Source organism: Oryzias melastigma, linkage group LG20 (genome assembly GCF_002922805.2).
Source record: "Oryzias melastigma strain HK-1 linkage group LG20, ASM292280v2, whole genome shotgun sequence".
NCBI lineage: Eukaryota > Metazoa > Chordata > Actinopteri > Beloniformes > Adrianichthyidae > Oryzias > Oryzias melastigma.
The window spans coordinates 5,491,261-5,518,575 of NC_050531.1; the positions used below are offsets into that span (position 1 = coordinate 5,491,261).

The 27,315-nt window shown below is 39.0% G+C and overlaps 2 protein-coding genes and 1 long non-coding RNA gene across 12 annotated transcripts in view; 2 read left to right on the top strand and 1 right to left on the bottom strand.

Moving 5' to 3' along the window:
• Positions 1-3,698, top strand: part of LOC112151271 — a 43,482-nt gene extending 39,784 nt beyond the window's left edge. The window contains exon 4 of the long non-coding RNA XR_002920096.2: positions 3,584-3,698. This is a non-coding gene — a long non-coding RNA (uncharacterized LOC112151271). The remainder of the gene's footprint in view (positions 1-3,583) is intronic.
• Positions 1-9,939, bottom strand: part of nfx1 (nuclear transcription factor, X-box binding 1) — a 13,009-nt gene extending 3,070 nt beyond the window's left edge. Inside the window, exons 1-17 of one of the 6 annotated variants that reach the window (XM_024280076.2) lie at positions 9,876-9,939; positions 9,670-9,737; positions 6,744-7,559; positions 5,791-5,952; positions 5,614-5,691; positions 5,380-5,488; positions 3,569-3,640; positions 3,353-3,492; positions 3,184-3,274; positions 2,893-3,110; positions 2,614-2,711; positions 2,499-2,529; positions 2,333-2,415; positions 1,702-1,810; positions 1,505-1,624; positions 629-708; positions 322-552 (exon numbers count right to left, since the gene is read on the bottom strand). In XM_024280076.2, the coding sequence (XP_024135844.1) occupies positions 322-552; positions 629-708; positions 1,505-1,624; positions 1,702-1,810; positions 2,333-2,415; positions 2,499-2,529; positions 2,614-2,711; positions 2,893-3,110; positions 3,184-3,274; positions 3,353-3,492; positions 3,569-3,640; positions 5,380-5,488; positions 5,614-5,691; positions 5,791-5,952; positions 6,744-7,559; positions 9,670-9,688 (2,457 nt within the window). In that variant the 5' untranslated portion in view covers positions 9,689-9,737; positions 9,876-9,939. Of the gene's footprint in view, positions 1-321; positions 553-628; positions 709-1,504; positions 1,625-1,701; positions 1,811-2,332; positions 2,416-2,498; positions 2,530-2,613; positions 2,712-2,892; positions 3,111-3,183; positions 3,275-3,352; positions 3,493-3,568; positions 3,641-5,379; positions 5,489-5,613; positions 5,692-5,790; positions 5,953-6,743; positions 7,560-9,669; positions 9,741-9,851 lie in introns of all 6 variants that reach the window. The other 5 variants (XM_024280077.2, XM_024280080.2, XM_024280078.2 and 2 more) reach the window with 5 other exon arrangements.
• Positions 9,940-13,057: 3,118 nt separating this feature from the next.
• Positions 13,058-27,315, top strand: part of asap1b (ArfGAP with SH3 domain, ankyrin repeat and PH domain 1b) — a 77,561-nt gene continuing 63,303 nt past the window's right edge. For all 5 annotated transcript variants that reach the window (XM_024280073.2, XM_024280071.2, XM_024280074.2 and 2 more), the window contains exon 1: positions 13,058-13,775. In XM_024280073.2, coding sequence (XP_024135841.1) covers positions 13,650-13,775 — 126 coding nt within the window. In that variant the 5' untranslated portion in view covers positions 13,058-13,649. The remainder of the gene's footprint in view (positions 13,776-27,315) is intronic.

Here is a 27,315-nt window from a genome sequence, read left to right on the forward strand (position 1 = left end):
CAAATCTCGTGGGTCGTGACTCAAATCTCGTGGGTCGTGACTCAAATCTCGTGGGTCGTGAATCAAATCTCGTGGGTCGTGAATCAAATCTCGTGGGTTGCAACCCACGAGATTTGGGTCAGGTGAGCCGTTTGTATCGCTAGCCTCTGCTGGAGCTTTGGCGAGTTGCCACAGCTCCGACATCAAACACAGAAATGCAGTGATGGTGTTTCAGCAGATGTGTCCGAGTTTGAACTCCAGAGAGTTCAATTTTTAGGCAGGTCTCGATTGTGTCCAGCTGTCCAAACTCTGCAGCTGTTCTCGGGCGGGGGCGTGTTGTACCTTGGCGGTGCAGGTGGTGCGTGGGCAGCTGCTGCCTGTATGGCAGGGGGCGGAGCATGGATGGCCGCAGTCCGGACGCGGGAGCGCACAGGGCTGCTGGCAGCCGCCGTCTGGCAGGCACTCTCCGCGGTGGCAGAGCCGCTTGCAGCGATGCATTTCACACGCCAGCGGCTTGTTGCACGTCAGGCCGCAGGAAATGTCTTGCAGGTGACACGGGATGTTGCTGCGTTGCTGTTGGGTCGAAGGAAACGGTTTCAGCTTCTAACAGTCGATGGCGGCGACTCGTCATGCAGAATCGACCTTTTACCTCGTGTTTTCCCATGCACCATTTCTGAGTCAGGTATGTGCACGGGGGGCATTTGTCCTCAGTGTGGCAATTGTGAAACACTAAATCACAGGAAAAGAAGCATCAATAAATGTAAAAAATATTGAATATCAACTAAATCAGGAAATGATCAAAATGTGATTGTTAACTATTTAATATTCTAGGTTGGAATGGATGCTTTATGAATGCCTCTTTACTGGATTTATGAAACTAAAAATAATATTTAATCACGATTATCTTTATTAAGGACAAGAGATCAGAATTAACAAAACATAATAAACAAAAACAAAATAAACAATGCCACACAAATATTTTTCAGTCAACTTCCTGGTTAACTTCAGTAGTAAACAAACCCTAAACATCACTGTTGTTCTGGATCATTCTAGAACAAATCCTGGAAATGTTCTCCAGTCTTTTTCCTCCTCAAAGTGTTTCTAACTCCAATAATTTGTTCTGCTGCTATTTACACTATTAGATCAAAATAATATTGGTTAAAAAATATATAATTTTTTGACAAGAAATGTGAATTGGAGAAGTTTCAAACGGCACAATTTTTTAGGCTCAGATATCAAAATTCAAGATTTTTTTGATTTTTTAAGACTGTGGGGATTTTATAAAGATTGTGAATAAGTAATATCACAAATATTACTTTTTGAGAAAAGATTGCATATATCGAGGTTCTCATTAACTCCTTTAAGGCATTACATTTTTTTAGGCTTATTTTAATGTTTGAAAACAAAAGTTCAGTTTGAAAATGTGATTCTCTGAATATTATATTAATATAATTTGTTTTACAAGGATATTGTCATAAATAAATATTTAATTGGATTCAGACCCCCTTAAGATGCCTCGTCTTACCTGGATGTTCACATTCGTGTCTTCTGGTACACGTGTTCTTGCATTCTGGCGGCTTCGTCCCACAGGGGATGGGGGGGTACAGCACAGTGAGCCCGCAGTGACACGTCAGCTCGTCAAAACCTGCAAAAAAAAAAAAAAAAGTGAACCTTTTTTTTGACCTTAAATTGATTTTTTTTTTTTTCTTTTGGAGAACTGACTGGACTGCCAGCAGGGTTCACAGTTTCCACGGTGACAGGGCTCCTGGCAGCGGTGGAGGCCACAGTTGAGCTTGTAGCCACAGATCAGGAGACATTTGTGCTCCACGTTCTGCAGGAAAGAACAGAGACGTTAGCTCATCTGTTACAAGCAAAGATTAACACAATCATGAATGACCCTCAGGAATAAATGTCAAAAACAGAACGGTATCTAATGGAAAATTGGATCAAGGACCAGAGGAAATTTTTCATTCATTCGGATGAAAATTATGTTTTTAACATGTTCTTGTTAAAAACATTTTTAGATGATAAAGAGGACATAAAAATTTAGAAAGTTAAGCTTAAAATTGCCTTTCTGAGTTTTTCCAAATCATTGTGAATCAGAAACAGATGAAAAAAATGCTTTTTGGTGAGGTAGAAAATAATACACTGGGCGACGGGAAGGGGGCGGAGTTTCTCTACACCAGTGGTCCCGCCCACAACTTAGAGGCAAATTTATTTTTAATGACCCCCTGTCGCTCTGCAGAAACTATGATCTAGATTTTTGGCTAAAAACTGCATAATCATAATTAAAAACCCAATGAAAATGATTGAAAATACCTTGAAAAATTTGTCTACTAAGAGAAATTCTCACCACACAACAAAGCTCGCCACACTTGTGCCGGCCGCACGAGCGTTTCTTGTTGCAGCGTTTGTCGCACGTGAAGAGGAGCTCCTCTGAGAAAGATGGCAAAAAAACATAAAACTCAGTAAAGCCAGGAATCTGTTGATGACAGAGGACGAATGGTTTGGAATCTTACCTTCCGATTGGATTAGAGCACACGGAACTTCCTGGAAAGTGTTTGTGATGCAGATATTTAGTGTGACAAAGAAAGAAACAAATAGCAGCAATAGCAGGAAAGTTCTTTAGATCACCTTCGTTTTGAAGCCGCAGCGACACCTGACCGTGGAGGTGAGGGCGCAGGGCCCACAGCTGCCCTCATGACACAAATTCTGACACAAATGAATCGTCTCTGAAAGGAAAAAAAGACAAAAAATACAAACATTTAGTGACTTTTATTGATTATAATTTAAATTATAGTTTGAGATTTTTTTCTTAAAACCTTTAGACATTTTGCTTTGATGTCTTAGCAGGTAAAAAGGTTTCAGAGTCAGAAAAACCACAATGACGTGAAGTTTTGTCCTCTTTCGTACCGCTGGAGCCGCAGGCCAGAGGTTTGTAGCAGGTCTTCCCGCAGGACGGGATGGGATCGGAGCAGGTTTTCCTCTCGGCGTATCCCAGCTCCAGCAGCTTGCTGAGCGCGGTCTGCCCGCAGGGACACGTCTTCACCAGGCTGGGTGAGCGTGGGCAGGGCTGGCACGCCCCGCCATGGCAGACCTGCTGGCACTCGTGAGTTTCACACGCCAGCTTCCTAAACAGAGACCAGCGTCAGTGAGATCCACGAGGGCATCTAGATAATCCGGATCGCTGGCGGAGACACTCACTTCCCACACGGGTTCTGACAGGAGAAATGTCCCGAACTGTCAGTATCTGTGCCGCACGGGACTTCCCGCGTGGTCACGCCGCAGTGGCAGACTGCATCCGAACAGGAAATAAACGTTATTTTTTTAACATTACAAACCTTCAGCAACAGCTGTAACAGTGAAGACTCGCCCTGCTGGATCTGCAGCTGGCAGGGCTCACAAGGTCCAGCGTGGCACCGCTGCGTGCACGAGTGCTCGCCACAGTTAAGTACGGCAGCACAAACCCGGTCACAGCGGAGAACGGCGGCCTGACCGCAGCGCATCGGCTGACTTCAGGAGAATCAACGACAACGAGGAGTTTAGAACCTCAAACTGAAGGATGGATGCAGAAAAATGATGGAAGTACCTCGTTTTTCCACAGATGCAGGATTTGGTCACAAAGGCGGGACACTGAGGACAAGGTCCAGGGTGACACAATCTGGAGAGAAACGCGGGTGATGTTAAAAAAGGAATAAATGTGCCATTTAATTGTTTTGGCTATTTCACTAATTGTATTTATTTTTTACCCTATAACTACCTGCTCAACCAAATGGTGAGGCACATTTAGAAAACATGTTAAGTATTGATTGCGGGTATTACTCCCCAAGGTACGGAGGCTCTAAAGGGACATTGAAGGAAAAAAAAGTTGAAGTAAAAAAACGTTTTTTTCCCCAAAAATTGAAGTAAAAATATATATTTTTTCTGCTTACTAACTGGTGTGCACCAGATAGTAACCAGAAAAACTAAAAGTTCTATCTGATAAAACAACAATCGTTCCCTTACATTTCTACGCGGCTCAACATTAATCTGTCTACGTTCCATAAAGACCAGCTTTGGTCCAGTTGTTCCGCTCCAAGCACGGAGCGTATTCAAAACGAAGAAACTCAGAGTGAACCAGAACTTTAGTACGTATGGAAATGAACCACCTCGAAAGATGAGTCAGAGAGCGATTCCTGGTCCTGGATCAGAGTCCACTTGGGTGTATTCAGACCGCCTCATTTCCACTGAGCAGTCCGGTACAATCTTTTGAGTGTTTCCGTGGTAAAATGGACCCATTAAACAGAACCGACCCGTACTCCTTGGGGGCATCTTTCCATTGAAAAGTGGAACAGTTGGGGCGGAGCCGCTATAGCTACCCGTTTACTTTAAATTATATGGAGTCAGAATGTAGTAAAGTTGAAAGTTATAATGGAATTGTGCTAGCTTTATGGACTATTTTGGCATTTATTAAGGTTTTTGAGGCTAATTTGGAGTTTAGCTACCGTAATATCTTAGCTGGCTGTCAGCTTCGGTGTTTTTAGCCATAAATTTCAGCGTCTTCAGCTATTAGCACTAGCATTTTCAGCGGCCTAATTAAGCTTACAGCATTCACGCTAGCATTTTTGCAGGTAGTGCTATACATCTATTATTTAGTTAGTTTAAAGCTGATGATGCTTTACATCCACTTAGACCCGATTAGTCGACGAATCTGAAAAACTAATCGATGATTAGTCAACTATTAAAATAATTCTTTGTCACAGTCTACACCACGCATGTGCACGGAAAACAAACCGCCAGGAGAAAGTGAAGCTGAGTGGAAACGCTCGCCAGAATTAACTGGACCGTACCGTACCACGGCTTATAATACCAGACTGCTCAGTGGAAACGAGGCTTTAGGGTGTTTTCAGACTGAAAATTTGTTCCGTAAATGAACTGATGGTCTGAATACACCATAAATATTTGACTTGATATAACCTTCTTTTAAAAACCCACTCTGATGAAAATTGTGTTTTTAACATATTTTTGTGATGATGGAGGACAAAATTAAGCTTAAAATTGCATTCCTGACTATTCTTTATTCAAATAGTTGTGAATCAGGAGCAGACGGAAAAAAAACAGTTTGGAAAAGAAAGTGTTTAAGACTTAAAAAAATATGCAGATGGGCCACAAGCTCAGTGCTATGGATGATGGGAAAAGAGGGGGATGGGGTTACTCTGTGCCAACAGTCCCGCCCACAACTCAGAGATGAATTTCTAATGAACTCCTGTCTTTTATATCCTAGAAAATGACACTTTTTTTTAATTTTAGCAAAAAACGATTAATCATAATGATCAGAGATGATCAGAGTGGGACTTTAAATCAGAATAAAGAATCACTACATCAGTCTTATCTCTGTTTTTTCTGGCTTTCACAGCTCACATGTTGCAGGGATGGTTGCAGTCGCCACCGCCGCCTCTCCGCTTCCCACACATGTCCCCACAGCTGTGGGGAATCTCACTCCGACGCCACTCCGGGTTTGTCACTTTACCTGCCAAAAAAACCCAACAAATCACCACAGAGTCATGATTGACTTTTCCCTCGCTGGCTCAGAAACCAGCGCATTTGAAACACGAGCGGCCAGAACGCTTTTCATTTGCATAAACTAACACTCACCACAGAAGCAGGTGTAGGACGCGGGGCTTTTCAGCGCCACGTTCTGACAGGCCGGACAGCGCCAGCCGTCAGTCGAGTCTGAAAGATCCAACAAGCATTTTTATGCATGAAATCAAATATTTTGCACTAAAACAAAGAAAGGGGATTCATTTTCTGACACATGGGACACGGCCGTACCGTCCGCCTGTGAGGCCGGGGATCGAGCCCATTTCTTGATGCAGTTCAGGTGGAAGACGTGGAAGCAGCTCTGGCAGCTCCACACCGGGGCCATGACCCGGATGACGTCACAGCACACCATGCACTCGTACTTCTCCTCCGTCAGCTGTTCAATCAGGCAGCCTGTGGAGGAACCGGAGCAGCGGGTTCAGGGGCTCCAGCGGTCAGACCAGCAGATGTTTCAAAACCTTCTCCAGAGCAAATCAAAAGTTTGATCAAAATTAAGACTAAATAATCACAAAAAAATAAAATCAGAGGATTTGTTGAGTGATCATTAAAAAACTGAAAACATTTTAGATTTGTTACAGTTCATAACATAATAAAATAGATACAGAAAACAGGATTTTTTTTAGGGCTGGGTATTGCCAATAATTTCCAAAATCAATTTGATGGCGGGGTACACCCTGGACAGGTCGCCAGTCTGTCGCAGGGCCTTTAAGTTGATTTATTCTGGATGAATATTCCTGCCTTTTTATTATTCATAATTATGTTAAAAAGTGACAGTTTTTAAAATTGGCATTCTGATAGCTTTTTGGACTGTTTTGGCATTTACTAAGATTTTTTGGGCTATTTTGGAATTTAGCTAATATTTCAGCTACAAGCTAGCTGTTTTGGCCAATTTAGGCAATTTCTTCATTTTTAGGATATTTTGGACTTTAGTTATTTTTTTCAGCTACATGCTAGCTGTTTTGGCTAACCTACGCTTTTTTCTATCAGTAATTTAATTTAAAATGATAAAGAAATCCAAAAAGATACCAATGAATTTAGACAATACCAACTTGGATAGTAGGAAAAAGAAAAATCATCAAAATTTACTCAAATTTTTCCTTAAAACAAGCTTGATCCTTCAAAATCCAGCTTGAAACAGCTTTCCAGAAACTGAAACATCTCCTCTAGTTTTACCGTTTTCTCACCAGTCTGAGTCTCTTTGCTCTTCGGCATCTGATCCCAGCTCTGGCGGCCCGGCTTGTGGTTCCGCTGATTAAATCTTTTACCGCCTTTGGCCTGAAGAGGTGGACCGCTTGAATCTTGAGCGGGTCGGCTCTGATCGGGTTCGACCTGGGCGCTGGCCCCCCTCTCACCGCCTGCTTCTTGACTTGGGGGTTTGGGTGGTTTGATGGGTCCTTGGCGTCGCTTAACCTCCACCTCTTTCTTCTGATTCTCATGATGGTGAAGCTTGGGGCCCGACTTGTTCTGCTGAGTTCTTTCAGTGGTTTCTCCTTTGGTGCTGTGCCTCTGATCTGCTGCTTTAAAGTGAAGGTTTCTCTCCCTCTGATCGACACCTCTATTCTTTTTAAACTGCTCGTTGCCTTTCTCCAGATTCCTGTTACCATTCCTCCAGTTGGATCCATCAAGTCCATCCACAGGATGCACACCTGACTGGTAGCCACCTGAATACCTGCTGCTTGAACCGTGCTGTCCAAACTCATGACCAGATCTTTGCCGCCATGACGAACCATCTGGATTTCCCTTCAAACCTCTGTCTCCTTCTCTCCTTCCTCTTCCTCTGCCTCTCCTTCGAGCTGTATCCTCCCCCTGGAATGGAGGATGGTGGGCTTCTACGTAGTTGGAATTATATTCAAACCCTTCATTGAAGTGTCCGTATTGTTGGGGTGCTTCTTCATAATTACAGCTCAGATTTCTGCCATTGTGTCGAGGGCGGCCTCTTCTAGATCTTTGCTGGTGCGTTTTCTGAAGTGACGTCCCATCTTGACTGAAATTTGGTGGGTCTGTAAACAGAAAAAATTACCATTTGAACCCATAACAAAAACATACTCCAGAGAAAAGCCTAAAATATACCATAATTAGGGCTGCCACAATTAGTCGACTAATCAATTATTAAAATAGTTGACAACTAATTTAATAGTTGATTAGTCGTTACTTTATATTATATGGAGTCCGAGTGTAGTAAATTTGAAAGTTATAATGGCATTCTGCTAGCTTTATAGACTATTTTGGCATTTATTAGGTTTTTTTTAGGCTAATTTGGAGTTTAGCTAATATTTCAGCTACATGCTAGCTATTTTGTGCTTTTTTTGTTTGTTTTTTTAGGGTATTTTGGAGTTTTGCTAATGTTTCAACTACATGCTAGCTGTTTTGGCTAATTAAGGATTTGTTCCATTTTTTTTTTTGCTAATTTAGAGTTTAGCTAATATTTCAGCTACATGCTAGCAATTTTGGCCAATGTAGGCTTTTTTTTGTTTGTTTTTTAGGCAATTTTTGAGTTTAGCTAATGCTTCAGCTACCTGCTAGCTATTTTGGCAAATTTATTATTTTTTCATTTTTTAAGGGTAATTTCGACTTTAGCTAATATTTTAGCTATATGTTATTTCTGAAGGCTAATTTGGGCTTTTTTTGCTTGTAGGCAATTTTGGAGTTTAGCTGATAGTTCAGCTACATGCTAGCTCTTTTGTCTAATTTATTATTTTTTCATTTTTTAAAGCTAATTTGGAGTTTAGCTGATATTTCAGCTACATGCTAGCTATTTTGGCAAATTTATTATTTTTCCATTTTTCAAGGGTAATTTGGACTTTAGCTAATATTTTAGCTATATGTTATTTCTGAAGGCTAATTTGGGCTTTTTTTGCTTGTAGGCAATTTTGGAGTTTAGCTGATAGTTCAGCTACATGCTAGCTCTTTTGTCTAATTTATTATTTTTCCATTTTTTAAAGCTAATTTGGAGTTTAGCTAATATTTCAGCTACATGCTAGCTGTTTTGGCTAACTTTGACTTTTGTTTCAGTTTTTTAGGCTAATTAGGTATTTAAGTAAGCGGATGTTATTTGCACAGAAAAGCACAAAAACTGTTGGAAGTTCAAGTTGGCGACACATAATACGTGCATACAAGATGCACTTTACTGCACTACCTGCACATATTTTAAGTATGTCCAAGGTAAAATGTTACTATTGGTTATTTAAAAATAAAACTTAATGTCCAAGTTCCATTATCTGTCACACATCATGGAGTGGGAAATTTGTTCCCCTCAAATTGACCTCTCCCGTGGGGGAGTGGTCAGCTGCAGACACAGCTGCACTCCGTAACAATGTGATGCATTTACCCTAATCCTTTCTTTGAAAAAAAAAAGGTTAGACTGGCTGCACGTAGTCTGAAAATTAGGTGTGTACAGTCAGTGTCTTTTAAGAATAAATTACATAACCAACAGTACAGTAAGTCCATCGCATTTTTCTGTTTTCTAAAATGCTGGATAGAACAATGTTTCAATATTAAAACAAATTTTTAACAATATTAAAAATTAATTAATTAATGTTAATGTTGAGAATAAATATCACATGTTTTGTGCAAAATAAAGCAGCCAGATTCTCATAGTTGAGTCAAACGGTTATTTTTGCACGCAACATTAATATTTTCATGTAATATTATGAAGAATTTCATCTCTCTGATGAGTTCTTATTCCAAAAATTGAAGCATAGTTGTTAAAATAAAGATTTGGAAAATTAAAAACACAAACCAAAATCAGGCTAATGTGTGAAAACCCTGGTAAACAAACATTTAAAAGTCCTTGAAATTAAGCTAACGGGTAACATAATCTTCAGCTCCTGTCACAGGTCAGGAGAGTAATGTTCTTGCAAAGTTCACGTGTTGTTACGTAACGTTGCCTCTGATCCACAGACGTTGGAAAAGAAAATCACCATAAATTACAAATCTGGTGCACTTAAAGTTTGCTGTGTTAGCTAATATTAGCCGGTTAGCACAGCTAGCTCAAAACCATTTATACAAATTAGATACCCTGAATACGCTTATTTAGAGTTGAAATTACTCTAAAATATGTTTAAGAAACCTGTGAGATATATGGACATGATTTTATAGCTGCAGGATCACCTGAGGAGCCCTCAGCCATTCAGTTTCGGCGTCTTGCTACTTTTTTTCCTTCGCTTGACGACAGCAGGCTGCTTAAAAAGAGATGACAAGTTTAGCAAAAGAGTTCAAATAAAAGACAACAAGTTTTCCTTTGACCTATGGTTGATAAAATTTTGAGAAAAATCATTTAAAATGAGTAATACTTCACTTGTGTGGTAAGCTCTCACCTGCCACCGATTTGTAGCTAGAAGCTAGCTAGCAGTGTGGTTTTTACCCAAACCGGAACTTCCGGTTAGTATTTTAAAAATAAAACGTCCCCTCAAGACTAATTACTAAAATCCCCAACAAAATTTTCTTAGATACATTTTAATGCTAAAATATGTATACAAGTATAAAAAAAACACGAAAAGTATAAATATAAGAAAAAACAGGCGTAGGGGAGGACATGATGTCACCAAGAGGTCTGCAGTACAGTACCACATTAGGTAAAGCTCAGCCCTTTCAAAGTAAAAGCATTTAATCTTTTTTTTTTCTACGTTTTAAGACAAATAACAACGTCAACCATAATTTTTGCCGATTTACAACCTTAAATTAATGTCCATTTGCTGTTTTAACTATTTGTAATGTTTATTTATTATAAATTCACATATATTTACAGGAATTTGACATTTACTTTAACTATAAATTCAAAATGTGTTCTTAAGTTATGAGCCACCTTTTGTTTTAAAAAAAATTGTGCTTTTATATACTTTTGCAATACAGTACAAAACACTTTTAAAGAGAAAACCTTTCACATTTTGGCATTTGTAGTAAAAGAATTTACATCAAATATGTGTGGGGTTTTTTTTCATCCATAATTAAAACTTAATAGTCGATTCTTAAATCACAATTCTGTTTGTGATTTGGACATGCAATATGAAGATGCATTTTAAAATAAAATGCCTAAAATAGTGAGTTAAATGTAAAATACATTTTTGAATTGCACAGTAAAATTGTGTTTGGAGAATTGACAAAAGGTTTGAATTGCAGATGAAAAAAAATCTAAAATCAGTAAAAAGTAGAAATCTGGAACTCTAAATCATGTGTTGAGCACCTTCTCGGGACAAAAGGTAAATATTTAAGTGGAATATTTAAACATTATGTCCCACTTTAGAAGCTACAGAGTTATAATTTTTCCGGTAAAACTAAACATTTCCCCAATAGTGTATACAAGTGGTACTTAATACATCTTTAACTTGTTTAGTCTTTTGCTTCTTTATGTTTTTGCCAAAAGCTGACAAAGTAATCTATCTCCACAAGGTGGCGCTCCATGGTTAAGCTTTTGGAGTGCAAAGAGGGAAGATGACTTTCCTGATGATGAGCTGTAGAGGGAGGGACAAATGCAACATCCTCTCTGTGTCTGTGTTTGTGTAACATCTCTATTCTCCATTTATGCAGTTGTACAGTAGAGGTGACAGTTTATTGAATAAGAGTTTCAAGAACTGACAAATTCAACAATAGTGGAGGTCAAAGAGACCCAGTAACATTATCTTTGCTTTAAATTTAACACAGAAGCAGCAATGTTTTTACAAATCTGATTACAATATCAAATAAAGCATTAATTAAATTCCCTTTTGTTAAATTTCTTGCATTTTAGGCAGGTTTTCAGTGAGAATGCTTCTGTTTATTATGAAAGCTCCTGTTTAAATTTTGTCTTTCTATGATCACAAAATGTTTTAAAATGAAAGTGTAATAATTCGTTAAATATTTTAACTGTAAATTAAATCTAAATGTTTTGAATCTAATTCCTTTTGACTCTGTATTTTGGCTCTTACATCCAGACCTAATCAAGAAGTTGTTTAAGGATGAACAACTTTTTGTTTTTAACTTTTGACTGTCTAATCAAAGGTCATTAACTGAATATCTGAGATATGAAAAAATAGGAAGGAGATTTTTATGTTAATTCAATGTTAAACTGGGTTAAAGTGAGATTTAAATAGGACATTTTATTATCTGATCAGTTATCACATGTTTTCTGGATCAAATTAGTTTTTTTAATTAAGTGAGTTAAAAGTAAAATTTTGCTTTGTATAAAATTTTTATTAAAACTATATATTTTATATATTTGAATGGCTCAATAAATGCTAAAATACTCCATCTGAATATTGGTCAACCCATACAAAAGCACAGAAACCAAAGTACAGAAATAGACCCTTTTTTTTAATCGTTTGACGTCGCTCTCTGTTTCAGGGCTGAATCTAACTGACCACTCTGCAGTCTCTAAACCGCGCGTGCGCACACTGCCTCCTTCTCCTTCGCGAGGTGGGTGGGAGCAGATTGCGTCAAGACGTAAAGCAACAATAAACTCGAAGAAGCGAAAAACAAAAATTTCAAAATAAAAGGAATTTTAAAAAATATAACATAAACGTCCATTATAATGTGCTCAACAGATATGAAAATGTAAAAATAATATTCATAAATAACAATAACAATAATAATTATAATAATAATAAAAACCTTGCAATTCCCTCTCATTTTCTCATACTAAATCTATTTATAAAAAGGTACAAAGGCACAGAAAAACAAGTTTCTCCATGTAACACTTAAACAAGTAAAAATTGTAATAATCCATCCATCCATCCATTTTCTTGACCACTTCTTCCCTTTCGGGGTCGCGGGGTGCCGGAGCCTATCCCGGCTACTGACGGGCGAAGGCGGGGTACACCCTGGACAGGTCGCCAGTCTGTCGCAGGGCCTCAATCACTCACACATCCACTCTCACATTCACACCTAGGGGCAATTTAGAGTCACCAATTAACCTATGAGGCATGTTTTTGGACGGTGGGAGGAAGCCGGAGTCCCCGGTGAAAACCCACGCATGCACGGGGAGAACATGCAAACTCCACACAGAAAGGTCCCAGCCGGGAGTCGAACCGGGGCCTTCTCGCTGTGAGGCGAGAGCGCTAACCACTTGCGCCACCGTGCAGCCCAAAATTGTAATAATTCAATCCTAAATTGCATTTTGTGCACAAGCATTATGATGTTTTCTTATATGTCTAATATTTATTTCTTCCAGTATGAAATAATTGTAAAATTTACTCCACAGTTTCTAGAGTAACTAAGTGTGAAATGTTGCTAATTTAGCTTTTTATCTCTTAAATGTTTTTTGATGGGTTTATTTAGTCTAATATAATGAATTTCTTTATTTATCCTATTTACAGAGTTTTTTTCTGGTTTTCAAAATAACAACACAATATTATTTTAGAAAAATGTATTTGTGATTTATTAGGCAACCAATAATATTCTAAATGACTAAATTAACCTAATTTCATTAAGGCTTTGGGGAATAAAATAAATAAATGATGAAAAAAAACTGTGGGATGAGATGCTTTTATGTTGAAAGTCCCACCAGCAGTCGCGCTTCTTCCTGTTAGCTTGACTCTGCGTCTGCTCGGCTTTGAGCGCGGCCGAGCAGGAGAGAGTGGCAGTGAATGTATTCGCGGCAGCATTTAGCCTCCATAAAAAATCCCCCCAACATACTAGAACCGAAAGAGACACGGCCGGACCCCGCTGCTGATTCCGGCGAACCCGACTCCCTCCCTGGACTATGCTAGAACCCGAACCCAGGCTGCTAACGGTCCGCTGCGGTGACGACAAGAGGCTTATTGCACATCTGTAGAGCAGAATGAGGGCATCCGCTATTCTTCGCCGTGCTTCTCCCTCCGCGGTGTAGCGAGACGCAGGGTGACACTATTTTTAAATGTGTCGCTTTTAGAAATCCTCGCAAGGAAAACCGAGGAGACAGAACCCGTGGAAATTCGGCGAAATCCCTCCTCCCGACCTGTGGCCCCCGGAGAACAGTGAAGTCATTTGAGAAGTCACCGGAGAAGACACGTCTGAATCATCCCGTTAGATTCACCGCTTTGAACGAAAAAAATCCTCCCCCTTTTTTGAATCCTTACATGGTTTTGTCCTTCTGATCGTTCGACACCAACCCTCCGTGGGCACTAACCCGCACAAGGATGCCGGATCAAATCTCGGTGTCCGAGTTCCTCTCGGAAACGACAGAGGATTACAACTCCCCGACCACATCCAGCTTCACCACCCGGCTGCAGAGCTGCAGGAACACCGTCAACGTGCTGGAGGAGGTAAGGGGTTGCAAATGTGTCATTACGCAACAAGAACACCTTCATCTGCAGCTCAGGTGAAGACACACCTGTTGCTGTGATGTGCATTTTTAACGTGAAGATCTTGAAGCTCTTTCTTTCTGTCATGGCTTTGTTGGGGGAGTGAGGGATGTGCACTCAGGCCTGTAGCTCTATGTGCTCATGCACTATTACATAACTCCTCAGTGTGTGTGTTAGGCACAGAAAGACCTCCTTTAAACCCTCAGATGGGAATGCAATCAGGTCAGGAAGGTGGGAAGATTGCACCTCCCTGGAGGGTTCCCGCTCATTCATCTGCAGACTTAAATGCCATCAGGCTGTGTCATGTAAAGCATTCATTTCTCCTCTAAATCTGGTGTAAACGAGATAATGACGGGCTCTCCTACATCCAAACAAATATTAAAACGAGTCGCACATCCATCATCCCTCCTGAATCCACGGACCAAAACAGAGCCAGAGCTGTGTTTATCCTCAACATGGAGCGCGCTCGGTGTCGGCTGACTGCAACAAGGAGATGGCTCGCATCATGAATCACCTCCCTGGCTCCGCGCCTCGAGCCGAGAGGCTGCTGCAGCACAAACGAAAAACATCTGTTGGAGAGGGACGCCATGTGCACTGGGCTTCGGTAGCCGCTGTGGAATTTTTGCAGGGATCACATGACGAGGAAGACTATAACGCTGAAGAAGCTCAGCGTTAAAACAAACAGAGAAAAATCAGCCACTCAGACTGCAGCTCACTCATAATAACTACATTTTTAGGAAAGGATCAGCCTCACTCGACTCTCTGCATCACACAGAAAACGGCAGCAGATGATGAAGATCTTTGAAGTGTTTAAAAACCTTATAGCAGGGGTGTCAAACTCAATCGAGAACTCCAAATCAAAATCCAAAACACCTTAGGTCACAAGCAGAACAGGATAAACATTCATTGAAGACTCTAAAACTACATTTTTTTAAACTGTAACTTTTTAACACAATTTTAAACTAGATATATAGCTTTACCTGTGATAATGCTAGTGTGAATGCTGTTAGCTGAATTTGGCCGCTGAAGATGCTGAAATTGATAGCTAACGACACTTACGTTGATAGCAGAAATCGCAGAAGCGAATAGTTGAAAACGGTGAACATGATAGCTGGAATCTATGAAGCTGATAGTCAGCTAAAATATTAGCTAAATGCCAAATTATCCGAAAAAAAAACAATTAAGGTTAGCCAAAACAGCTAGCATGTTGCTAAAAAAAGCTAAACTTCAATATAGCCTAAAAAACTGAAGAAAAGACTAAATTAGCCAAAACAACTAGCGTGTAAATATTAGCCTAACTCCAAAACAGCATAAAAAACTTTTTAGAATGCCTATTTTAGCCAAAACAGCTAGCATCTCGCTAAAATATTAGCTAATCTCTGAAATAGACAAAAAAACAAATGAAAATGATCCTAAATTAGCCAAAAACAGCTAGCGTGTAAATATTAGCCTTACTCCAAAACAGCATAAAAAACTTTTTAAAAAGCCTTTATTAGCCAAAACAGCTAGCATGTCGCTAAAATACTTGCTAATCTCCAAAATGGACAAAAAAAACAACTGAAAATTATCCTAAATTAGCCAAAAACAGCTAGCGTGTAAATATTAGCCTAACTCCAAAACTCTAAAAAAAAAGCCTAAATTAGTCAAAAGCAGCTAGCGTGTAAATATTAGCCTAACTCCAAAACTCTGAAAAAAAGCCTAAATTACCCAAAACAACTAGCGTGTAAATATTAGCCTTACTCCAAAACAGCATAAAAAACTTTTTAAAAAGCCTTTATTAGCCAAAACAGCTAGCATGTCGCTAAAATACTAGCTAATCTCTAAAATGGACAGAAAAGCAACTGAAAATTAGTCTAAATTAGCCAAAAACAGCTAGCGTGTAAATATTAGCCTAACTCCAAGACTCTAAAAAAAAGCCTAAATTAGTCAAAAGCAGCTAGCGTGTAAATATTAGCCTAACTCCAAAACTCTGAAAAAAAGCCTAAATTACCAAAAACAACTAGCGTGTAAATATTAACCTTACTCCAAAACAGCATAAAAATCTTTTTAAAAAGCCTTTATTAGCCAAAACAGCTAGCATGTTGCTAAAATACTAGCTAATCTCTAAAATGGACAGAAAAGCAACTGAAAATTAGTCTAAATTAGCCAAAAACAGCTAGCGTGTAAATATTAGCCTAACTCCAAAACAGCCTTAAAAACTCTAAAAAAAAAGTCTAATTTAGCCAAACAGCTAGCATGTAGCTAAAATATTAGCTAAACTGCAAAAGAGACAATAAAAAACTGAAAATAGCCGAAATTAGCCAAACAGCTAGCATCTAGGTTAAATATTAGCTAAACTCTGAAATGGACAAAAAAAATCGTAGTAAATGCCAAAATTGTCCAAAAAACTAGCTGAATGCCCATTTTTAAAACTTCAAAACTTTGAATAATAAAAAGGTAGGAATATTAATCCAGAATAAATCAACTTAAACCGTAAATAGCTTTAAATATTTTACTCTCCATAAAAACACATTTTGTCTAAATCATACAAATTAAAAATAAGCGGAAGATAACATCGGGCCATTAATAACAATAAAATAAAATGATCTGGAGGGCCGGATCCAGCCCCCGTTCCTTGACTTTGCCTTAAAGGACTCCAGCTTTTTGTTCGTTTACTGGTATGTTGACAAAGTGAATAATGCAAAAGTACAGCATGAATGTTTAATTCTGTAACTTGAGGGGAAGACGTGACCCTGCAGGAGACTCGTCATTTCCCGTGTGCTTCCACCCCGTCAGGAGAAGGGGAAACACTGCAGCATTATGTCATTTTAATTCATGGCAGCGTGTTAATTATTGATCTGTGCCACAAAAGAATTCATAAGCCGCCAGCTTTTTGCCTCAGGAGAGTCGGGGTGTTTGCTCATGGATCGGTGCAAAAACAAAAGCGTTTAAAATAACTTTCCTGTTTTCGTCATACAAAGAGGACGGAGATGTTGCGTGCTATTCGCGTTCGTGGGTGGCAGGCCGGAACTACAACCAACTTCCTGTCTGTTGATATGTGTATTTTCATTCTGCTGTCCCCTCTTGTGCATAGCAGTTGTTGTTGTTGTGTTGTTGTTTGCAGTATTTTGCAGAGAGCACTTGGCATCTGATTTATTTTAGGCCGTAAAGTTTTAAAAATGTTGCTTTTTGGCCATAAATTGAAAGTTAATGTTGCAAACACTTATTGATGTTGTTAGCTGTTTTTCTCTTAAAGTATTTAAGTGTTCATTTTCTTGGACATATACTCTGCAAAGCTGAAGAAGTTGATTAGAAATTCAGCTTTGTGTCGTGGCGCAGTGTAAGCCTGCCTCCATTTCCCATCATCCCCTTTGTTTTACATTCTTTCCTGCTAGTTTACAGCCTCTCACTACCCAAACATAACATTACATTACAACATAACATTTTTTGAGTTTTTAACATGTATTTGTGGCTTTTTTTCTTATGAAAGAGAACAAATGTATTAATAAATCAAAAAGCCACGCCCCCTCAGAGGAGATTTTGGAAACAGAGACTTCAGATCAACATGAAAAAAGTCTTTTTAAGACATTAAGCTTGTGGGGCTTTAGTTAAAAATGTCATAATCATAATTAAAACACTACTGGGAATCATTATAGGGGGACTTTAGGTAAATATTTTTATATTTTTAATTACTTTCCTGCCATAAAGTTAAAAGAAAATCAAACTTTTCTATTAATGTTTAGTTGTATTTGGATTTTTTTATTTACATTTCACTTCAACACTCAGAAAAAACTAAATAAAGATTTTTATTTTGCTTTTTGTCAAATTATTTAAACACAAATGACTTTAATGGTTTCTAACAAAAACCTAAACATCCCAGATTTGAGGGTTTGTTTATTTACCAGCAGCCAATAACTAAACTGGCGTTCTCGTGTTCTATCTGATGTAGGTTAATATTAGCAGCGTGTTCATGTAATTCCCCCGAGGGACGTGTATTGTCTGTCCCTCTACCCCCACAGATGGCACTTTGCATCACTGGGTTTGGTTTCCAAAAACCACAGAAAGCCATGTGAGCAGTTAAAGGGAAGCCCTCGCTGCACCGGCATTCCTTCGAGCGAGCCTCTCGCTCCACATCACAAACGAAACGTTTTCACCGTCACTCCGTTCAGTCCGGCGGACACTTTTTCTTTTTTTATCACACGTCTTTCTCTGTGTATTCAAATTGAAAGGATTAGTATCTCGTCATCCTCATTTTACTATTAGCACATTATCTCTTCTGATCTAGCAGTTGCACAATATATTTGAGTGGCAACGTGGCAGGAAAAGTAGAAGTTTGGAGGCTGAAAATGTCCCAATGCTAAATGAAGGCCTTTCTGCAAAGCTACAGTTTTACTGGCAGAAACACAAATGTTTGTACCAGCCTGTGTCGCTCACTGATCTGGACTAAACACGGGTTTATATAGCAGCTACACTTTACAAGTGACTCTAAGAAAGGCTCCGTCCACCTTTTAGTGTTTGTAAGAGCGCCAATTGTTCCTGGCCGGTTCTGTAAACGAACTGTTGGTGTCAAATGGCTTGGATTGGGTTGCAGCGGCACTTATTCATCCCAACTATGAATCTTCACTCATTTTCCCAGCCGGTCAGTGACCTAAAAGTTGTTTTCAGGAGAAAACCACAGAAGAGAGGAAGGGTACACATATGTTTCTTTGGTGGTTTACAGTTTTTGACAATGAAATTGCTTCAACTTCAAGTCAAACTAACCTGACTACCAGAGGAAATGCTGCTTTTTACTTCAAGCTACAAGATGCAACTTTTATTTTGTGATTTTTGTTTTTAACTCATAAGCCTCTAACTGAGGGGCAAAACTTTCACCTCCTCCTTAAACTGAAAGTAATTCACAGATTCAGCCGTTTAATCCTGAAAATAACACTTGTACTATGGTAACTCTTTGCCTTACCTCCGGTGAAATGAAGCCAATTCTTACCCCATTTTTCCACAATCTTGGAGCCAGGCAACCATGATTGGTCCAAGTCGGTCTGAGTTTCTATGGCAACAACTGCTGTATCATAAGGGAGCTTTTTAAGTTCACACCCCTTCCACTGTCAATCAAATGTTTGTTGTTCTATGGACCTATAATCCAAAAATGGTACAGTTTGGTCCAGCTTAATGGGTCCATTTTATAAAGGAAACTAGGGGTTTGCCAAAATACCAATATTGCGATATATCGCAATATTTAGTCCTGTGATTGACTCTCGATGGGTTCTCACCAAGTACTGATCTTTTATTTTTGTTTGAAGAGGATGTAAAACGTTATTGTCGTCATCCTTTGGTGACCAAATTTTACAAATAATTCCAATTTAATTGATGCCAGTGCTTGTCAAATACATAGTATTACTGATTTACACAAAGGTGTCAAATATTTGTTGCACAAAATAAGACACAAGTTGTTAATTATGATTGTGTTCAGGCTAAAAAATAAATGGGGAAATATTTTCCCAAAAGAATTGTGTTATTAGAGATTAGTTTTTACCAATTATCACAGTATCGCGATAGCGTTGATATCGTGAGGTACCCAGTGATCCCCAGCCCCAATGGAAACGCGTATAATACCAGACTAGACTGGACCGTATTGCACCATGCCGCTCAGTGGAAACAAAGCTAATAAGACCCTTCAAACAACCTGAAAATGTGACTTTTAGCAAACATGTCATATAAAAATGGCTTCATGAAGATCTGTGACAAAACACACCTTCTACCCATCCTTCTTGTATCTTGTCTGTTCAGGTCAACTAGACAGCAAAAGATGTTCATCTTAGTAAATAGACGTTCACAACTTGGGTTTGTCACTCAAGCACAAAGTTTAATTTCTAGACATTTCCTTACAAAGACTCTGTCATCAGTGATTCTTCTCCTTTTTGCTGTTTTTTGAAAGTATCTTCCAAAGACTTTAACCTGGGTTTGATAATAGATGATAATAGCGCTGTATTGATCTTGTTTTCTGCACCAGAAGACAGGAATCCTCTTCCCACTCCACTGCTGAGCCACAGTTTGTTGAAATAAGATAGGAAATGCTTTCCATGTTACAACACTTTCTGGATTCACACATTGATTTGGCAAAAACAGCTGTGAATAAACAACAAAGCTGTGCTTGTGTACAATAGAATGTCCACGGGATACCTCCAGACAAATCTGCTTTTTAGGCAACAACGTTCATGCTAACGGTCTGAAGATCCAGCAGCACCTAGGGGCACATCCTGGATGACACGCCGTCATGTGAGGCTTCAGCCCCGTCACATGTGACGTCCAGTCCACCAGAAGGGAGTCTGCTGCAACAATGGCAGCACAGATCACAGATAATTCCTGCCTTCTTCTCTGGGGTTTGGTCAGCTTCAGAGAGAGTTGGCGGCTTTCATTGACCATTTGGAGACGGCTCAGACTGTACATGTGATAACCAGACATTTTGTATGTGTGTCTGTTCAAGGAGCCTCTAACGCTTCAAGAAAAAGAGGAATCGAGATATTTATTTGGCTTCAATTTGATCTCAATTGGTCATTTACCCGAAAATAGATGGTTTTTGGATCTTCTGGTTTGACCTGTAGTTTGTATGCGTCAAACTACTTTTATTCCCCCCCATAAGTAAGGAGGCATAAAGGGGTAAATAATTCAAAAGGACAGGATGTGTTTTTTTTTCATTCTTGGCTTTACATAACAGCTTTGGGTTCTGGTTATTTAAGGTCCCATTCCGCAGCATCCTCCAATGAGAAACACATCTGTGTCACGTTCAATTATGCATGAAGTTCTTCATCTTTATCCGTCACAGCTCAGTAAATGACAAGATGAGAGGATTGTTAGTCCATCTTTATTTTATTCCAGTTAATCTCTTTAAATTAACACATTTTTAGTTAGCAAAAGGCCTTCGCAATAAATCTAGAATGTATCGATATCACGATATCAATGCGTATCGCGATAAATTGTTTCCTTAAATGTTTAGACTTAGAAGGAGAAACCATTATGTTTTTAAAAAAAGCCAAAGTGCACACTAATTAGATTCTTTATAATTGTTGTACCTCCAGAAAGGTATATTATTATTGTTTTTTATTATTATTTGTGTTTATGTATCAAAAGTCATTTCGTCATCGCAATATTGTTCACTAACATCGCCAGTTTTCCTTATATCGTGCAACCAAAGTTAGGAGACTGAAAAATGTACAACTATATAATTTCCTCATTTTATCTTTAACACTCCCCTTTAAAAGTAATATTTAAAAAACCCAACTTTCTGTAAACGGTGCAGATTTGAGGAATGCAAAAACAATAAATGGACAATTCATGTGATGACATCACCCACTGATTTGAACGGAGGAGTCCATTTAAAAACTCACAACTTCCTAAAAGAAAAAGACAAACGTTTGGGACAAATAAACCACATATTTGTTGAAATGTGTCCAATAAGACTGATGAGATCCATCCATCCATCCATTGGCCCCACCCACCCCCTAAAGTTGGAGCATTTTGTATGAAAAGTGGATCTGCATCTCTATATGTTATTTTGGGAACTAAATTGGTTCCACTATGCTTTTATTTTGAAAGTCTTCCTATAAGTCTTTACTTTTGCTCTTATTTTTTTGTAAATATTTTTCTTCTTTTTGAATTTACAAAGAAATTCTTTAAAATCTTAAATATTTTGCCTTTAAAGTCAGCTGTGCCACAACACACCTTTCTCCATAAATAAAAAAACAACCAAAACATGTCTCTTTATATTTTAGACAGTGAAGGAGATTAAAGAAAACGTATTAAACATCATTTTAAATTCTTCAGATTCGTCCATTTTACAGTTGTTTAGATTTGGAAATGGATTGCTGGCATGCAATTAAAAAACAAGCAAACATGTATAAACTTTTTGAGTTTTGACCTCTGAATTTATTTACGGTAAGGCTTGGTTGATGAAATTGTTCTATCGTTCGTAATCGATCCAAGCTCAATAGATCAATAATCGATCCATAAAAGTAGCGACCGATCTAACGGATAAACCTAAAGTCTGCTAGCTTGGTGCTAACATATAATGGGATTTCCCTTTGGACTGCTAATGCTAACGCTTGGTCAATCTAAACATACATTGCTGACTAAATTAACATCTTTATAAACTCACATGGATTAATTTTCTAAATTCTTTTCAGGAAATATTTTTCATAGTAACCGTTTGTGATCTAAAGTAGTTTTTTCCTCATAGTTTCTTCTTTTTCTTAAATAAGGTGTAATGCTTCGTGTGATCGCCACCTAGTGGCCAAACTGAAACGCCCTCCAGGAACTTGTTGGAGCTTCTCCTTTGTGAATCCATGTAACTCTGTTTATTATAATTTCACTAATAAATTTTACAGTATGCGAACTGTATTAGATTAATATGAAAATCTTCAAAACATATATAGATTATTAATGTATTTTTGAACAAATGTGTCTGAATGTGAAAACTTGGATTGAATCGAATTCAATTGAGAGGATCAAAACAATTAAAAAAAAATAGCAGAAATTATTGATGTCAATCAGCCCAAATTTAAGGTTAAAAAAACTGATTACAGATCCCTGTTAGTGAAAATAATCTTTCTTACTGCATCCTTTATATTTTCATGATTACATCACATCTCCACTAAAATTCCCGCTGCGTTTCTTGGACCAATCATTACATCCCCACCCTAGAAGTCGACTAAAAACAGAGCCGGCTGAATGAAGCTTCTGTTCTGAATGTGTACTGACTATTTTCTACCAACATTTTAACACAAAAAGCGCAGTTTAATCCACACAATTATTTAGTAAAAGAATCATTGTAAATTTCCTTAACATGTTTCAGCTGCTGTAATTTAAAGAGCAATGTGACGTTTAATCCCAGAATGACTCAGGAATGCAGTGAACCCATCAGAATGACTGTGCGCTAAAAGAGCATCCAAACCAAGCTCCTTTTTCCTGTAAACCTTCAATCGTGCGTTTGTCTGTCGCAGCAGGAGGGGAGTCGCTGTTGTGTCGCTCGTTGGTCGGCTTACGCGACGCCTCAGACTGAAATCTAATAATCGTTTTTGTGGGCCGCAGCTGTGACCCACCTTCATCCTGCAGCTGCACCGCATACATCACCGAGGGCGGATAGCTGGCAGCGGATTAGCCGCGGACCGCTCCGCTCTGGCATTCTGATCCTCTGCTGTTCCCCAGCTTTAGCAGAGGAAGAGTGGGTCAGTGATCACATCTGTCTGCAGCTGGAAGCTCGCTTCCATCAATAAACCTCCATGTTTGTTCAAAATATAAGAACACTTCAAATTTACTCTTTATTTGAGTATTTTAGTCCAGGACGAAATAAAGGAAATGATGGAGACTTTTCCTCCAACCATTTTTTTGCACGGTTATTAATCTTCTGCAAGTCCTCCACTGTAGGAACTACAGTTGAAGTTGCAGCGTCATTGATAACCTTAACAGCACGAGTATACTTCTTGTTTTGTCATCGTGTGAATAGAAACTTCACAAACTCAGACGGAGGGATGTTTATCTGTAACAGCATTATCAAGCTGTGAAAAATGGCCATCGATTGCTCGCCGCGTGAGTTTCTGACACGTATTTCAATGCTGAAGCGGACAAAAGGACAGAGAAAAGATGGAGGACGTGTGTCGGTGTGTCAGCTGGTGCACACGCCGAGCGGAGCTGAAACTGTCCAGAGGCCGTGCTGTCGGCTGAGTGCATTCATTGTGAGTATTTGTGCTGCTGTGAATAAAACCGCGTTTGGAATAGAAATGATGCACTTCACCAAAGCAGCTTTTGTTGGTCTGGGGTCTATTTAAACCCCATGACAAAAACTGATTACACCACAAATCCAGACATTTTTGTTTGTATTCATAGTATTGTGATGCTTTTCATAGATGTTGAATGTTTTATGTTTTCCCAATTTTACTTTCTGTATTTTGAGGACTACCTTATTTTTCGGACCATTAAGTGATCAAAACATGGTTTGACTACACCACCCAGAATGCTTAGAGGTGGCAAGAAGCAGACAGATTTAACAGATTCCGAATTCAATGGGAAGTTTTGAATTTTTTCCATTGAATTCATTGACAGTAAATGAGAACTGAACTGTAGTTACTCCTCCCCCATTGCATTCCAAACAGGAACTACCAGCCAATATCCCATAGAATGCTATAGAACTCCCTCTTGATTGGTTAAAGTGGTCGTCATAGAAACTTTTACTAAGATGCACCAATCAAAAGCTGCGTTTCCATTATACATATTTGCAAAGCTTTATTAAAATTCCAGAAATATCTGGAAAGCACAATTTCGCAATTACACCGTTTCCAATGAATCATAATTTTGTGAATAAACACAAAACACAGATCAGAACAATACTTTGATTTACAGCAGATACATTCACCTATCTATCTTCATCTATCAAAGGAAACGTTGGCGTCTCATTCAGGTCATGGAGCGGTTGTTGGTCACATGACTCATTTATTTATTGTATCACTCTGCTAGTCTCCTGACTCCATTACCCATAAGGTTCCAACAGCTTTGTAGATTACATGAACACCCAGCTTGTTGTGGCCTCTAGTATATTCATCCCACCTGTGGATTCATTTGCATTACTTAAAGTCGTCAATGTCAATACAAGGAAAAGGGCAAAGCAGAAATCAGATATCAGAAGAGCAATAAAGGAGTTAAACAAATTTGGTAAAGCTGAACTGTAGTTACACTTCAGACATGGTGCTGTCAGCTCATGCACTATAAATAAAGCCTGATTTCCAACAAAAAAAAATAAAAATAGTTTATTAATCAATTTTGGATGTTTACATCGCCTTTGTCATGTCTGTGTCTGACGTCCGTCCTTCTGCAATACAAACTTTTATTTTATTTTATTGCGGTAAAGAGACCGAGAACGGGAAACGTCTGAATTTCAAAATAAAAAACTTCCATTATACTTTCAAAGTAAAAATGTACAAAATTTGATTTAATAGTTAAGGTGTCGTGCCCACACAATAACACACGTTAACGCCAAGGATAACAAAAGTCTAATTTTGGGAATGCTGTAACATAACCCCATGTATGACACAAAACAGTCATTGTATATTGACTCAGTAAAGGAGAGAATATGGGGACCACGAGTGCAGAGAGGCTGTCTTTTACTGGACAGCTTGACTCCTCCTCCCTCGCGTTCCAAACAGGAAGTACCTGCTGGTTCCAAGAAGTCAAAATCCCATAGACCTCTATAGAGAAATTTATATTTAGACTATTCCTGCTCTGATACATATTTCTTAACATCTTTTTGCTAATCCAGTTTTTTTAAATTATATTTTTTCTTTAAACTGACCAATCAGATCCTTCGGTAAAAGCATGTGGTGCCCGCTGGCCCCCAGCTCAAATTTCTGATTGACAGATTCTCCCAGTTAGTTTTCATTGGAACGGGTGTGGACTTCTAGCAAGCTCACTCCTGATTGGCAACAATAGTTGCCCTAAATACAGACCGACTTGGACCAATCGACTGGCTCCAAACGGCGGCACCCGTAGCACGGAAAATTGGCAACTGAATTGGCTTCATTTCGCTGGAGCCAGAGGTAAGGGATTTTCTGTGGATGACGTCACAGTTGGCTTTGTCCAGGGAGAGCAAACCACTCTTCTGGAAACCTGGAGGGAGGGAGACGGACTGTAAAACTAGTTGACGGTTGTAAGACACCCTCTCCACGCAACTGAAGGGAGACCAATGACGAACCAGTTTAAATCAGGTTTATTTTTTCTTTGTTTTTATCTCATCACCCACACAGTAAAACATAGTATCATCAGCAAACATCTTCAATATAAATATAAATATTAATATAGATGTTGAACAGGTTAAAGCTAGGGGCGGATCTACAGGAGGGCAACAAGGGGGACCCAATATTGGTACCATTATTGACAAAGATTGAGAAATCATCAATATCAGCTTCTCTAGCCATTGCAAATCCTCAAAAAGTATTACACATTTATAGAAAACTGTTTAAAAAACATGTTTTTGTGAATGTATTTTTTTATTTGTCATGGCCTTCCACTTAACTTAAAATGTTCCCGCTCCTCCACTTAACTGATGTATGTTGGAAACATTCTCAAACCCCTATGAAGAGAATGACCGAGCATCTTTTACTTGGTTGTCAGCTTTTTATTCCAAGAAGTGAATTTGGCTAAATGTGATACGGCCCCTCCTGCAAATTTTGGAGCTCTTCACAAAAGCTTCGCACTCTGGATGACCTTCCTTCTGCAAGTCATGGCTGCTTGTGTGGTATTTTATTTTTAGGATTTCAAAAGAAAACGCCAAGGTTGTCTTCTTGGGTGTTCACCTCGTTTGGCTGACTGACCCTCGACCAAGAGGAAGTCCAGACACTCAGTGACTCTGACAAGTCAGAACACGGTTCAGTCAGATATTATGGGTCCCAAAATCTCCTCTCCCATCAAATTCTGTCCACACTTCAGAACTAAAATAGACCTCAATTGTTTTTATCTTTCTGTTCTTGCTTCCTGGTTGTTTTCCTGAAGGTTTGAGCCGGGAGACGAAGTGTTCCTGTGATAGTTGCCTTTCCTGATGGCCCTTTAGGAGTAAACACTGTTTCTGTCTGTATGCTGGTGTGAGTGAAACAGCTGAAATATTTTTTTTTACCTCTTTCACGAAAAGACAGACTCTGTTGAGATCATTCAAGTCTCTAGGAAAGTCGATGCTGCTTGAAAAAAAAAGTTTTGCGTGAATTCCCCTAACACGCCATGTCAGCAACTGCCAAACTACAAATCAGAGTAAAGAGCGCATGGATGGCAGTTGTGTAAAGTCCCTGCCGTGGTGCGGTTTTGAGCCTGTCCAGTTGTTGTGGTGTCGGAGAATCCAAATGGTCTGTGGGAGTGGACGCACCTGTGGTTTTTCAATGGGCCAAGTCTCACCCCTGAAGTGTGAAACCTGAAACTTTACTGCAGAAAACTGCAGTAATGCTGTTAAAGTCCATGCAGAATCCAATGCTTGTGACTTTGCCCTGGGACTCACGTTTCAGCGTCAGGGTGCTGGAGGTTACAAAAGCGCCGCATTCATTGGAGTCATTCGAGGCGGTGCATGGAGCCTCATAGATTTGCATTTGTGGCTAGCTGGTAGGAAAGAGATCTAACGGATTTATCTGCTGATTAGATAGATTATATTGTCTTTCATTATGTTTTTGAATGGCTCTTTTACTAAAGTATACTTAAAATTCACACTCTAACTTTTTATTGTAAAATCATTCCTAGTGGTCTTTTAATTATGATTATTCAGTTTAAGCTTATGTCATTATATAAGACATATTTTCGGAGCTCTTTGGAAATTCACTTATGGGTTGGGAGGTTGATTCTTTGTTTACTCTCTATCCTGCTTGGGTAGCAAAAAAAACAAAAAACAAGAAATATCGGAGCTATCCAGCCGCATAGTTTAGAGCCAGATGCCAGCTCAGAGAGAGAAAATTAAGATGTTCATGGATCTATTAGTCTGAAAGTGGAGGATTTAGAACTGGAG